General features: G+C 35.3%; 1 protein-coding gene across 2 annotated transcripts in view; it reads left to right on the top strand.

The window, feature by feature from the left end:
• Positions 1-15029, top strand: part of STXBP3 (syntaxin binding protein 3) — a 92631-nt gene that overhangs the window by 9016 nt on the left and 68586 nt on the right. For both annotated transcript variants that reach the window (XM_064282462.1, XM_003409536.4), the window contains exons 2-5: positions 1701-1750; positions 2324-2405; positions 8327-8403; positions 14647-14725. In XM_064282462.1, coding sequence (XP_064138532.1) covers positions 1701-1750; positions 2324-2405; positions 8327-8403; positions 14647-14725 — 288 coding nt within the window. The remainder of the gene's footprint in view (positions 1-1700; positions 1751-2323; positions 2406-8326; positions 8404-14646; positions 14726-15029) is intronic.

Genomic DNA, 15029 nt, shown 5'->3' with positions numbered 1-15029 from the left:
ATTTCAAGTGCTTAGCAGCCACATGTGGCTAGTTTCAACCATACAGGACAGCACAGTTCTAAGGTTTTAAAAGACTTGAATGAGGCGTGTTCTGCCTAGTAAACTCTTCTCCAATCTGCTGTATCAAAAAGTCCATGAGCATTCATTTCTTAAGAGAAGAACACAAAACCAATAAAAACAAGCAGATTGTCTTCAATTTTCAGCTTGTACAAAGCATACAGAAATAAAGTCAGCTTAGACAGGGCAGTAATAGAATATTTCAATGCCTGACTTCTACCTGAGAAGATCCTTCATTTTTTCCTGTAGGGTCCTAGAGGCTAGTGCTTTAGGCTAAAATTATGCTTAAGTACTTCAGGCTTTTACCACAATTCTTATGTAACATTATAATCCTTTTAGAAAACAAAATATTACCACCTTAACTAACATTTCTCAATACAGACTTTACCGATCATAATTCTTAATGATGAGTAACTTATTAACTATACCCTGTGCTAGAAGACCTGTCATTTTTTAACATGACACATGGGGTCTCCGTGAGTCAGAATGGGCTTGATGGCAGCTAACAACACAACGCCAACATAGACTTGATGGTAAATTTCCAGAAGTTTTAGGTTAAGAACTAGAAAACTTTCAATGAGTTTTAGATGCATCTCAGTTGCTATAATTTACATTTTAAAGATATTTTCTTTTATGTATTATATGCTATGTACATACTGTTTTAAAAATCAATTGAAAATTTACAAAATTAGTAAAATAGAAAATAAAGCACATTTAGTATGGAAAATTGTTACAACTAGAACAGATATTTGTATGCATTGCTTATGCATATTTTATGTAACACATAAGGGAAAATGTTTTGGTAAATTGGAGAATTAATTTTTATATTTAGGTTAATTTTGAACATCATTGCAAGGAACATGTCAATAATATTTACTGATTATGAATCAAGACTGAATGGTTGTATGTCCTAATGCAGATATATATTGTTGAAATCCTAATGTGAATCAGGATGAAAAATACTAGATTGGATTGTCAGATGCAGTTTAGCAATGGGGTAGTTAGGATCATCTTTGTCTTGGTATAGGTTTTCTGATTTTGTTTTTATCCTATTTAAATAGATTAAGAAAAACCAAATCAGATAAAGCTTTCAAAAGTGTTTTCCAGATATGTTCATATACTTAAATATGCTAGCCCTTTTTATAATATTCTCATTCTCAAAATTTAAAAATACGTTACAGCTTAAAAGTACCTTATAATTAAGGTACTTAAGAGAAATTAATTTTTATTTAAGGTTTAACAAATATCTGTGCTTTTTATATAAACCAAAAAACCAAACCCAGTGCCGTCGAGTCAATTCTGACTAATAGCAACCCTATAGGACAGAGGAGAACTGCCCCATAGAATGTCCAAGGAGCATCTAGTGGATTCGAACTGCCAACCCTTTGGCTAGCAGCTGTAGCACTTAACCGCTACGCCACCAGGGCTTCCAAAAACCAAACCTGTTGCCATGGAGTCGACGCCAACTCAGCGACCCTATAGGACAGAGTAGAACTGCCCCATATGGGCTTTTTATATAGGTAAGCAAATTTTCAAATTTGGATTTTTCCACAGGCATTTTGGACCTTTTGAGTAGCTATTCTGTTTCTTACTGTTCATTTAGAGTCATATATAATTCCTTTTTTTGTTTTTTCTTTTCGCAGAGATAAAAGCAGCAGTGTTTGATGACTGCAAGAAAGAAGGCGAATGGAAGGTAGAATTTGCATACTTTGCCCTTGTAACGGTATTTCTGTAAGACAGACTCTGTAACCATAATGCTTAGGTTCAAATCCTGGCTTCATCACTACATAGCTATGGCCCCTTTGGCAAGTTACCGAACCCCTCTTGCCTGTGTCCTTGGCTATAAAATGGGGATAATAATTAATAAGGTAGTTGTAACTATTAAATAAATTAATCCATATAAAGTGTTAGAACAGTGCCGGGAACAATTACTGTTATTCTACACGTGGCAATTTATAGTTTTAAGGAAATTTGATGTTAAATTATATTTAAAAGTTCTTTATTGAAAATAGAAGTATTTCTCTTTGCTTACTTAGATAATGGAATAGAAAGATAATACTAGTATATGTTTGTATATTGAGAGAATAAATCTCCATATCATGGAAATTAAAAGATGACTTGAGATTATTTGGCCTACCATACTGATATTTAATTTTATTTTGTAGAAGGTTTTAAAATTAAGTAGGTTTAATGGATAAAATTCTGTCTTTTATGAATTGTTGGCAATCAAATACTTACATATTTACTAATCTGTATTTGTTTTAAGATAATGCTCTTAGATGAATTTACCACTAAGCTTTTGGCATCGTGTTGCAAAATGACAGATCTTTTAGCAGAGGGTATCACTGGTAAGTGTCATTGATACTCATCGTGAAAACTTTATTATAATTGGAAAGGTTTGAAGTATTAAGAAATTTTAGTTAGTAATTATGTTTTTTGTGGTTACGTTTTATTTTTTTATACCTCTAACCATAATTATTATTTTTTTTTAACCATAATTATTAGATTTAACACTCTTCTTTTCATGTCAATCTTCAAAATAACCTCTGTAAGTCAATTTTATTTTCTTATCTGAGACATAATTTATCAACTTGATGGCAACGGGTTTGGTTGTTTTTTTTTTTTTTTTGGTTTTAATCGAAACTAAGTCATTTGCCTTGTTGAGGTTGTTTTTTAAATTTCTTTTTTTTTTTATTGTGTTTTAAGTGAAAGTTTACAATTCAAGTCAGTCTCTCATATAAAAACTTACACACGCTTTGCTATGTAACCCTAGCTGCCCTCCCCCTTATGTGACAGCACACTCCTCCTCACCGCCCTGTATTCCCGATGTCCATTCAGTCAGCTCCTGTCCCCCTCTGCCTTCTCATCTCCCCTCCAGACAGGAGCTGCCCACGTAGTCTCACATGTCTACTTGAGCCAAGAAACTCACTCCTCACCAGTATTATTATAGTCCAGTCCAATCTCTGTCTGAAGTGTTGGCTTTGGGAATGGTTTCTCTTTAAATTTCTTACACTTAGTCTTTGCTTTGTGTACTGAAACACTAGGTTTACTCAGTGTTTTGATTAGCATATTTTTACACAAATGTGTGCATTATACGTTTTTTGCCGACCATCCAAACCACCCCCCACCACGTGTTATTTTTTTTAGTGTTAAATGTGTGAGTGGGTTATTTATGTGGGCCATTATTTGCAAAAAAATACAGTAGTGTTTGGGATTTTCAAGTATTGCCCTTAAATGCATATTAAGATTTATTTAATAAAATCAGTCTTTGTACATATTTATAAGTATATAATGCCAAGTTTGTAAGTTTCTCTGTGTTACCTAGAAATGAAGCTAATTATAAGTTTAAATCAGCTTTGTATGAAAATTTTAAATATAGGTTATAAAAAAATCATGATGCTGCGAGAGGTTACCTTTGACTAGGCAGAATTATATTAATGAGAACCTAGTCTGTATAACCATTGGGGAAAATACCAATATCTTATAGCATTAATAATCTTGTCATCCTTAACTCATCATCCTTTAACCCATTTATTTAAATTTGATCTTCATAACAACCCTGTAAAGAAAGGTTCTAAGTACGCCCTTTTGTAATGAGGAAACTGAGGCTCAAAAGTCAAATGTAATTATTTTTTATGCTTTTATATTGGACTGTATTTTGGGTCCTACTGTAGTGTATATACCCTCTATCACTCTTAACCTGTGAAGTTCAAAAGTATATCCTGTATTCTCAAGAAAGCATAACCAATATTGTGTATAATGGGAGGATTATCTAAAAATTTTTGTGGTACTTATTTTTTTATTTTTATTTTGCTTTAAGTGAAAGTTTACAAACCAAGTCAGTCTCTCATACAAAAACTTATATACACCTTGCTATCTACTCCTAGTTGCTCTCCCTATAATGAGATAGCACACTCCTTCCCTCCACTCTATATTTTCGTGTCCATTTGGCCAGCTTCTGACCCCCTCTGCCCTCTCATCTCGCCTCCAGGCAGGAGCTGCCCACATAGTCTCATGTGTCTACTTGATCCAAGAAGCTCAGCCTTCACCAGTATCATTTTCTATCCCTTAGTCCAGTCCAGTTCCTGTCTGAAGAGTGGCTTTGGGAATGGTTTCTGTCTTGGGCTAACAGAAGGTCTGGGGACCGTGATACTTGCTTTTTGATATTTATATATAAAATAACAATCTTTTATTATTGATTACATGTTCTGTTTGTGGTCTTCTCTCAGTGAAAAAAGCTCTAAACTGGAAATTAGAAGATTAAAGCCTTGATTTTTCTATGTACTAGAAAATTGTATGCAGAATTGTAGTATTAATTAAGCCAGTTAAATTTTAAGTTCCCAGAGTTAATTCTGACATGCAATGAGGATGAGAGCCATTTGATGATATCTGTGAAAGCACTTTGAAACTGCAGAACCAATATTATGCATTCTAAAGAAGTTTTATCGCATTTTTACAGACGATTATTTCTTATTGTATGTTCAGCGTTGATAGATATTCCTCAGGAAAAGGATTCTGTGAGCAAATAAGTTTAGGAAACACCGTTGACAAAGCTAAACAGGTTTCTTTAGATTTTTCAGAGCCTTTTATAAACCAACATACATGTGAATCCCCTTGGTAAGGGTATAGTATCCAGTTTTCTAAATTTTGGGGGGCCACAGAAAGCTTTTTGTGGAAAGCATTTATAGGACTATGTACTGTAGAGTACTGCTGGGAACTGTTCTCAATATCCTCCAAAGCCACCCAGGTCTGTCCTGGTTTAATCATAGTCATATTTACGAGCTTGAGTTTGTCACAGTCCTTTTGAGTTCTACATTAGCTGTCCTGAGAATGCCGCTGTTAGACTTGGCATGGGGGCGGGGGCGTTCAGTGATCAAACTCTCATCATTCAGGTCATTTGTGAAAATATTCAGTAGTGTCTTGGAACTTTCTAAAAAATAGACAAGGGTAAAATGCTACTTCAGTGGAAAATAAAGTCAAGTAGAAACCTTTAAAATGACAGGGAATTGATTATTCCTTTGTCGTTATTATAGGAATAATCATAAAAACCTTTCCTTTTTTTTTTTTTAATCATTTACTAGATATCTACTTTTCAGTGAATTGAATAATGGTTTCAGTGAGTTGATAACCAGGCATTTCAGAATATTTTCTGAATCTGTTCTAAATCATATCACAGTATTTTCACAGTGTTTTAACATGTGCATTTATTCACCAAATTAAGTAGTATGTGTAGCCTAAGAGTACTGTAAAACACTTGGAGTGTCAAACAGTGAAACTAAGTTAGCTCAGATTGAACTTGAATCTTTTTAAAGGAAAATTACAATCATTAGGAATGGAGATAAAGATAATTTAAATATTTTCTTGGAAGTCTTATTTTATATTCTATCTAATAGCAGCTGTGATGAGCCTACCCAAACCAAAACCTGAGGCCATTGAGTCAATTCTGTCTCATAGCAACCCTATAGGACAGAGTAGACTGCCCCAAAGGGTTTCCAAGAAGAGTATCTAAGAACTTCCAGAAAGTTCCAAGTGGTTTCAAACTGCCAACCTTTTTGGTTAGCAGCCAAGTTCTTAAACTACAGCACCACCATGATAAGCCTACACATTACTAATATAAATTTAGGAATGAGAAAATAAATCACCATATTTATAAGAGAAGTCCAGGGGTAGCTTCCTTTGCATGCCAACAGGAGTCTAGAAATACAGTTCTCTTGGTTTACAGAATGATGCTTTAAATTAGTTTTTATAAAAATATGTAACTTTTATTTTCGGCAACAACTAAATAAAATAAATTATTAAAAAAAAAATGGAGCTTTACGTAAAAAATGTTGAAGTGGCAAATGATTTGTTGTATGTATTTTTACCGCAATAAAAAAAGAAGAAATTAGAGCTTTAAATAGTTCATTTGACAATTCACAGTTTGTTTTATATTCACTTTGTTTTACATTAGGTTAGCTTATAAACTTCTTAATTTCAGTGATAAATATAATTGACTAAATTCTAGTGAAATTTTATTGTTAAAAATACTTAATTTAAATATTAACATATGGTTTTAAAAGAATAGGAGTTAATTGGCAATTTATTTAAAGAATATGATAGTAGTTAAAAAACTTGGGCTCTGGAGTTGGACAGATCTGGGCTGGAGTCCTATCCTACTTTCTAGCTGTTAACTTTGGACAAGTTACTGAACTTCTTTAAGCATGAGCTTCCTCATTTGTAAAATACTTACAGGGTTATTATGAGATTTGATAAGATAATTCATGTAAAATGCCTTTCTTGGTATCTGGTATCATATTAGCTATTACTATAATGGAAACCCTAGTGGCGTTGTGGTTAAGAGCTATGGCTACTAACCAAAAGGTCAGCAGTTTGAATCCACCAGGTACCCATTAGAAACTACATGGGACAGTTCTGGTCTGTCATATAGGGTCACTATGAGTTGGAATTGACTCGGCGGAGTTGGGTTTTTTTTTTTAGTAGTAATATAGAAGGGGCCCTGGTGGCTCAGTGGTTAAGCACTCTGCTGCTAACCAAAAGGTCAGTAGTTGGAACCCACTAGCTGCTCCATGGGAAAAAGATGTCACAGTCTGCTACTGTAAAGATTACAGCCTTGGAAACCCTATAGAACAGTTCTACCCTGTCTTACAGGGTTGCTGTGAGTTGGAATCAGCTCATGGGAATGCGTTTTTTGTTTTTTTAAATTGTACTTTAGGTGAAGGTTTATAGAGCAAATTAGTTTCTCATTAAACAATTAATACACATACTGTTTTGTAACATTGGTTGCCAACCCCATGACATGTCAACACTCTCTCCTTCTCAACTTTGGGTTCCCTGTTAACCAGCTTTCCCGTCCCCTCTAGCCTTCTCGTCCGTGCCCCTGGGCTGGTGTGCCCATTTAGTCTCATTTTATTTTATGGGCATTTCTGATCTTTGGCTGAAGGGTGAACCTCAGGAGTGACTTCAGTATGAGTTAAAATGGTGTCCAGGGGCCATACTCTTGGGATTTCTCCAGTCTCTGTCATACTAGTAAGTCTGGTTTTTTTGTGCGAGTTAGAATTTTGTTCTGTATTTTTCTCCAGCTCTTTCTGGGACCGTCTATTGTGATACTTGTCAGAGCTGTCAGTGGTGGTAGCTGGGCACCATCTAGTTGTTGGGTTTTTTTTTTTAATAGTAGTACATGGGCAACTTGGTGGCATAGTGATTGAGAGCTACAGCTGCTAACCAAAAGTTTGGCAGTTCAGAGCCACCAGGTGCTCCTTGGAAACCCTATGGGGCAGTTCTGCTCTATCCCATAGGGTTGCTATGAGTTGGAATTGACTCAATGGCAACAAGTTTGGTTTATATGGGAAACCCTGGTGATGTAGTAGTTAAGAGCTACGGCTGCTGACCAAAAGGTCAGCAATTCAAATCTACTAGGTGCTTCTTGGAAACTATGGGGTAGCTCTGCTCTATCCTATAGGGTTGCTATGAGTCAGAATTGACTTGATGGCAGTGGGTTGGGTTTGGTTATGGGTTTATATTTTTAAAAAGAAAAACGTTTTAATTTTTAATGTACTTCCTTGGTTTCTTCATGTCTTGTTGATTGTTTATGCTGGTAGACCTACCTGACTATGAATAACTGCTTTATCTTTTTTTCTCATGATGAGAAGACAACTTAGTCCAAGGCTTAGCCTTAGAGAGAAAATACATTTTCAGGGAGTTTTTTATTTATTAATGAAAACAAAGAAAATGTTAAACGTAGTATATGTAAATGTATTTTCCAACACCCACTCCTCACTTATAGGCATGGTTAAGTTCCAAAGACCAGGATGTTATGTGAAAATCGTCATTATGTGAAAATGGAGGATGCCCATGTTAGATCACGAAATGGAGAATGACTATATCATTACATAACCACCGAATTACATCATTACATAACTGCCGAATTACATCATTACATAACTGTCGAATTACATCACTACATAACTGCCAAACCACTGGGAATCATGGCCCAGCCAAGCTGACACATAACCTTAACCATCACAGCCTACGTTACTCTCGCCTTGCACTTTGGCATTTGTTATTGCCAAATGTACGTTGTTAATGCACAAAATGGTCATACAGTAGATTTTTTACAATTGTTGTAAATGCAGAATGTCAGATAACGAGATAGTCGGTAAGTGAGGAGTAGGTGTATTATTGTAAATGGAGAGTTCAATAAAATTTATTTAGAAGTTGTTTTCAAATGTATGCATATGACGGTCACAAATATGACTTTTCTTGTTGTTAGTGGTGGAGAACATTTATAAGAATCGTGAACCTGTGAGACAAATGAAAGCTCTTTATTTTATCTCTCCAACATCAAAGGTGAGTATTTGAGTTTTTAAAAACTACGTTCTTCAATTTTTTTTTTTTTTTTTACCATTGCATGGTTTTCTAATAGGAAAAGTAAAGCAATACCATATCCTTTATTAAAAAAATATTGTCAGAAATTTGTTTAGGGAAATTGTTTCTGGGTTAGAAGATTATTTGTACTCTTCTCAATAAGAATGTATAAGTGAATGTAACCCTCCGTTTTCCATATGTGACAGCAGTATTCAGAATTTAATAGTATAAAATGATAGTTTCTTTGAATAACTTGTTATTCACACAGTTCCTATTGAACCATAATTTTGGGGGGGATGAAAGGGTTGGTAAAAAAATAGTCTTGATTTAATCCTTTATTTATCTTAGTGACTTTCCTATAGCATGCATACCACTCCCACATATGTGCGTGTGTGTGTGTGTGTGTGTGTGTGTGTGTGTATATATATATATAGGAGGAGCCCTGGTGGCAGAATGGTTAAGGACTAGGCTGCTAACTGAAAGGTCCAGCTCTCCATGTGAGAAAAGATCTGGCTATCTGGCTGTAATGATTACAGCCTAGGAAACCCTATGGATGAGTTCTCCTCTGTCGTATAGGGTCGCTGTGAGTTGGAATCGACTCAGTGGCACACAACAACAGCAACATATGTATATTTATGTGTGTACGTGTGTGTGTGTGTATATATACACACACACATACATATATATATGTATTTGTAAAAGAAATTCACTTTATTATCTGACTGTATGATTTGATTCATACTTGGAGCCAACCCTCTGGAAGCCTAATAAAGTGTCAGATTCCTTTATATTCTTCTGTATATGAGAAATGTATTTTCCAGGATTCTTTTGGCTTATTCCCACCTAGAGTGTTAATTTGGCAATCCTGTTTCATTTCTCTTCTAACTCTAGCAGACAGGGAAAAAAGTAGATATCCACTGTTTAGTCTATTGCATTATTGGCTGCTAATGTGAACAGTGTGTTTTAATGACATTTTTGGTTTTATATGCAAAATAAATTCCATAAGAAAAAATTCACGATTGGAGAAAATGCTGGTTAAAAGCCCCATTTTTCATCTAGCAAACTGGCAGAGATATAAAATGTGTGTGTGTGCGTGCGCACACGGTGAGTATGTGGTATGGGGGCTTAGTGGGGCAGTGTTTAAGTGTTTGGCTTTTAAACAAAAGATCAGCAGTTCGAATCCTCCAGCCACCCCTTGGGAACCCAATGGGACAATTCTCCTGTGTCCTGCAGGGTCCCTATGAGTCGGAATCGACTCGACGGCAATGGGTTTGGTTTGGTTTTTTTTGTGTGTATGTATACATATATATATAAACCCAAACCAAACCCATTGCCATCGAGTCAATTCCGACTCATAGTGACCCTACAGGATAGAGTAGAACTGCCCCATATGGTTTCCAGGGAGCACCTGGTAGATTTGAACTGCCAACCTTTTGGTAGCAGCCATAGCTCTTAACCGCTACGCCACCAGGGTTTCCATATATATATACGTATATGTGTGCGTGTGTGTGTATATTTATGTATATGTAAAATAAACTATTCTATCCATCAGTGGGTCATGGAGCAGAAACTGCCATATACTGCTTGTGGGATAGCAAATTATATTTTACAGACTGATAACAGCCTTTTTGAAAAATAATTTGCTATTCCTTATCAAGAACCTTAAAAAATGTTCTACGTCATTGAGTTTATCATAAGGAAATAAATAAATAGTCAAATTAAGTTCCTAACAATAAATAAATGCAGTTGAATTCTCAGCATTAATAAATAATGGTATGAAATACCACATGGCCATAAAAATACGGTTTCTAGGAATTTCTAATGACTAGGTAAATGTTCACTTTTAGTGTAAAATAAAAAAGCAGGATATAAAACTGTTCAATAAAGGAGGAAAGGATTCATAGAAGATGATACCTGATTGTGACTCCCTTGTCTAGCACAACTGCCCCCAGTTTCTCTTCCTGTCCTGAATCAATTGCTTGCTGAGTCTCCCCGGCTTCTAGAGGCCTGGGGTTCTATGGGAACTCTGGTGGTGAGCTCTGGGGTGAGACTTGCTTCCTCATAGTCTGGGAAAGCACCAGGAGACCAACATCAGACAGATCCCAGGCAAGGATCAAAAAGCGAGAGATTTCAGGAAGAGCATGGCTATAGTACGTCTGTGAACCCCAAGGGAAAGGTCATTTGGGTGCCTCAGAAAGGCCCTATTGGTTTGTCCGTTTTTGCTTCTGCAGCCTTCAGGAGGAGAGATCACTTTGCCTTTCTCCTTTGGTGAAACTGCCTCTATTTTGGATACTCTAACAATTAAAAAAAAAAAAAAAAAATTTTTTTTTTTTTTTTAACAATTAGACCTAAGCCTTGAATGAGTTGACAAAGAAAAGCAGCCACACATCTAAGTGGGTCAAGTTGCCCAAGAGGAAGTTTAGTAAGAATGAATAAGATACATCTCTATCAAAATATCGCTGCTAGAAGAGAAAAATGGCAACCTGAACAGAAAAATAGTATATATAAGGAGAGTCCAGTGTAGCACATGAAAAACTTTCTGAAGTTCAAAAATGTAATTTCTCAGTTAAACAATTAATTGAAAGAGAGGATAATCACTATTGAAATTTGATTTAGTGGCCTAGAAGATCAAAATGGAACAAAGCAACAAAGTAAAGACATGGAGATCACAGGGAGAAAAGTAAAAGATTTGCAGGTTAGATCTAGGAGATCCGTAGTTTTACAGTTTTGTTCTCCAGAAGTATAGTTCTAGGAGTTCCAGAAGGAGAAAAAGGAACAAACGGAAGAGAGATAGCAATTATATTCTTTGACCTTCATTTTTGCATCCAAACCGTTGTATCTTCTTTCTTTCTAAAACTCCCCACATTGAGGCATTTCCTGCCATATTGTATCACCTGCTGTTCTTTCTCCTTGCATGTCCAGTCCCATGTACAGTCCCTGGGTTTTTCCTTCTAATCTCTTGACAGTTTTAGCCCCTAGCTCGCTGTCACTTTCTTTAACAATCTTTTAGTCATAATTCTTGGTGATTTCATTATCCATGTCAATGAAAATTCCAGTGTGTTGGCTTCTCAGTTCCTTGATCTGTTATCTCCCAATGTTCTTGTCTTCTGTCTTGCTTCAGCTTCCCAACCCCTTGATCATTCCTATACCTCCTCATTGCTAATAACAGCACCCTGTCCATAATCACACGTGCCAACTGTCCAGCTCTCTGACAGTAGAAACCTTCTCTCTTTCTAGGATGCTCGCTAATAAGCCAGCTCCTATAAATCTTTGAGGAAACCCTAGTGGCATAGTAGTTAAGTGCTATGGCAGCTAACCAAAAGGTCAGCAGTTCAAATCTACCAGGCACTCCTTGGAAACTCTATGGGACAATTCTACTTCGTCTTATAGGGTCTCCATGAGTTGGAATCGACTGGATAGTAACGGGTTTGGTTTGATTTCGATAAATCTTTGAACCTGTGAAGGGTCATCAGTATATTACCTTTTTACAGTTTCTTGTGCACATCATATCCCTCACCCTCCTGATATCTCTTCCCATTTTACCCAGCCTAGAAGAGAAAGAAAAAGTCTTCTAAAGGTATCTTTTTGAGATGAGGGGAAAACCAGTGCATTTTAGTGGGGAGAACTGACTGCCTTTAAATAATAGTAGAAAAATGCGACTGACTGTGAGTACAGAGAAAGAGAAGATAATTATTAAGGGAATGGAGAACTGTAATGCAATTTCCAAATTAAAATAAAAGAAAGGGAAAACCACAATGTAAAATAAATAATGAATATAAAGTAAGATAGAATGAATAAATCAACTTTTGCAGTAATTAATTCTGAACATATATTTTTTAAAATCTGAAATCAGAAACTGGCTAATTGGTTTAAGAAAGAAAACATGTTCACAAGGAACACACTGTTTTCAAGAATAGAATGATAAAGATTGAAAATAAAGTGCTGGGCAAAGAGGTCTAGATAAATGCAAAAAGAAAGGACACATGGCAATATTAGTATTAGAAAAGGTAAAAATTAAGTTTTAAAGCCTTAAACAAGATGAAGAGGGACGTTATGAAATCATAAATGACAAATTTAAGAAGATACAACATTAATAAGTCTGTATGTACCAAATCACATAGCAACTAATACAATAAGCAAAACTGTTAGAAATATAAATATATAAGAGGCTTCAGTACACCCCTTTCAATAGATTTTATAGACCAAAAATAAATAAAGACAAAGATAGTGAATAATATCTTTGATTCATGTGTGCTAAGAAAATAATCCAGAAACTGGACTATTTGAGGAAGAACCCGGCATCGGGATTGGGGGAAGACTTATTAACAACCTGCGTTATGCAGATGACATAACCTTGCTTGCTGAAAGTAAAGAGGATTTGAAGCACTTTCTGATGAAGATCAAAGACCACAGCCTTCAGTATGGATTACACCTCAACATAAAGAAAACAAAGATCCTCGCAACAGGACCAAGGAGCAACATCATGATAAACAGAGAAAGATTGAAGTTGTCAAGAATTTCATTTTACTTGGATCCACAATCAACACCCACAGGGAAGCAGCAGTCAAGATATCAAAAGATGCATTGCATTGGGCAAATCTGCTGCAAAGGACCTCTTTAAAGTATTAAAAAGCAAAGGTATCACCTTGAAGACTAAGGTGCGCCTCACCCAAGCCATGGCATTTTCAGTTGCATCATATTCATGCAAAAGCTGGACAATGAATAAGGAAGACCAAAGAAGAATTGACGCCTTTGAATTGTGGTGTTGGCGAAGAATGTTAAGCATACTGTGGACTGCCAAAAGAACAAACAAATCTGTCTTGGACGAAGTAAAAGCAGACGCTCCTTAGAAGCAAGGATGGCGCAGCTACGTCTCACATACTTTGGACATGTTACCAGGAGGGATCAGTCCCTGGAGAAGGGTGCATGCTTGCTAAAGTACGGGGTCAGCGGAAAAGAGGAAGACCCTCAACGAGCTGGATTGACACCATGGCTGCAACAATGGGCTCAAGAATAACAACGCTTTTGAGCATGGCCTACGTCTGGGCAGTGTTTCATTCTGTGGTACATGTAGTTGCTGTGAGTCGGAACCCACTCGACAGTACATAACAACAACATCTTTAATTCAACAAATATAAACAAGCTAGTTCATTTATATAGGTAGCCCCAGATGTATTTGAGTTACAACGAACTGCACTGAAAACCGTCTGTTGATTTTTATTTTTTGGGCACATCTTATTGCTAGTAATATATACTATACAGTGTTGCAGCATGTAATTTGCTGATGTTATCATTCTCAGATGTTCAAAGATTGAATTTATGAAGATACTGATAATAAAAAGCAATAATAATGAAAACTAAAAAAAAAAAGATATTCAAGTTATGTCAGAACCAACTTACTCTTAGAAATAATAAAAAATACTAGGAAGAGGGCACTAATCAAGTCATAACTTGTTTTTATTAAAAGCTTTCTACCTTTTTTGTTAGAAGAACTGAATTCTAAAACTATTCATAAAGACCAAAAATTAAAGCCCTCATGAGTTAGCATAAATTCAGTCTGTTAATTGGCTGATTTTTCAAAGAATGGCCATTAGTCAGTTGATGTATGGTAGCCCCAGTTTGCACAATATACACACATTTTTTGAATTTGGGAAATTATTCTACCAAAGCTTTTAGAACATTAGTTTCTCACTGAATTTTAAACTGCTGATATACTAAGTGAGACAGTTAGGGTTACAATAAAATAATTTTCTTCCCATAACAACTTAGATTATTCATTTTGTTGGTTTTGTATCTAAAATGTTGGGTAATGGTGGAAAGTACATTTGTACTTGGTATATTTTTTCTGATGAATGTAGAAATTTTTCTCTCTGAATTTTTATATTTCATGTTAGCTGATGTTGGAAAGCCTTTGTTTAACTCAACCTCATTTCTAGGGACATAATAATAGACCTTAAACTCAGAAAAGAATTGCATGTGGTGTGAGTGTTTTTCTAAAAAAAAAAAATCCTTGCCATCACACATATTACCTTACTAGCTATCACTGGCTAGGGAGCATGGCATCTTAAAAAAAAAAAAAAAAAAATCACTCTATAAATTAATTAAACTTTTAGCCAGTAAGGTTTTACTTTATTATTGAAATAAAATGATCTCAGTTATTTCAAAAGCTAGCATGTTTAAATTAGTATTTCATGAAATGTGTATTAACTTCTAACCCTTTTTAAGTCTGTAGATTGTTTTTTACGTGATTTTGCAAGTAAGTCGGAAAACAGATATAAAGCAGCGTATATATATTTCACTGACTGTAAGTAGCTTCTTTTAAAGTTACTGTTTCATTGTTGTAAAATCCTATTATAAAGTATCTGAGTTATCTAATATATAGTGTTTTATAATACTGTTATAGTACTAGTAATTTTCTATTTGCTGTCATTAGGCTAACAAAGAATCTAAAAATATAAGATTATATTTATCCTAATTCATGTTAAGGTGATAGAAAATTAAAAGAAACTTCTAAACTAGTTTGAAATGATAATCATTTTTGCAGTTATTTTGGAAAGGGAAGGTTTAATAGAGAGGTGAGTATGGGGAGCTTTCCTTCACATTGTATG

This window comes from Loxodonta africana, chromosome 3 (genome assembly GCF_030014295.1).
Source record: "Loxodonta africana isolate mLoxAfr1 chromosome 3, mLoxAfr1.hap2, whole genome shotgun sequence".
Classification (NCBI taxonomy): domain Eukaryota; kingdom Metazoa; phylum Chordata; class Mammalia; order Proboscidea; family Elephantidae; genus Loxodonta; species Loxodonta africana.
The sequence above is the reverse complement of the archived record's forward strand: the minus strand, read 5'-3'. Positions and strand labels throughout refer to the sequence as shown.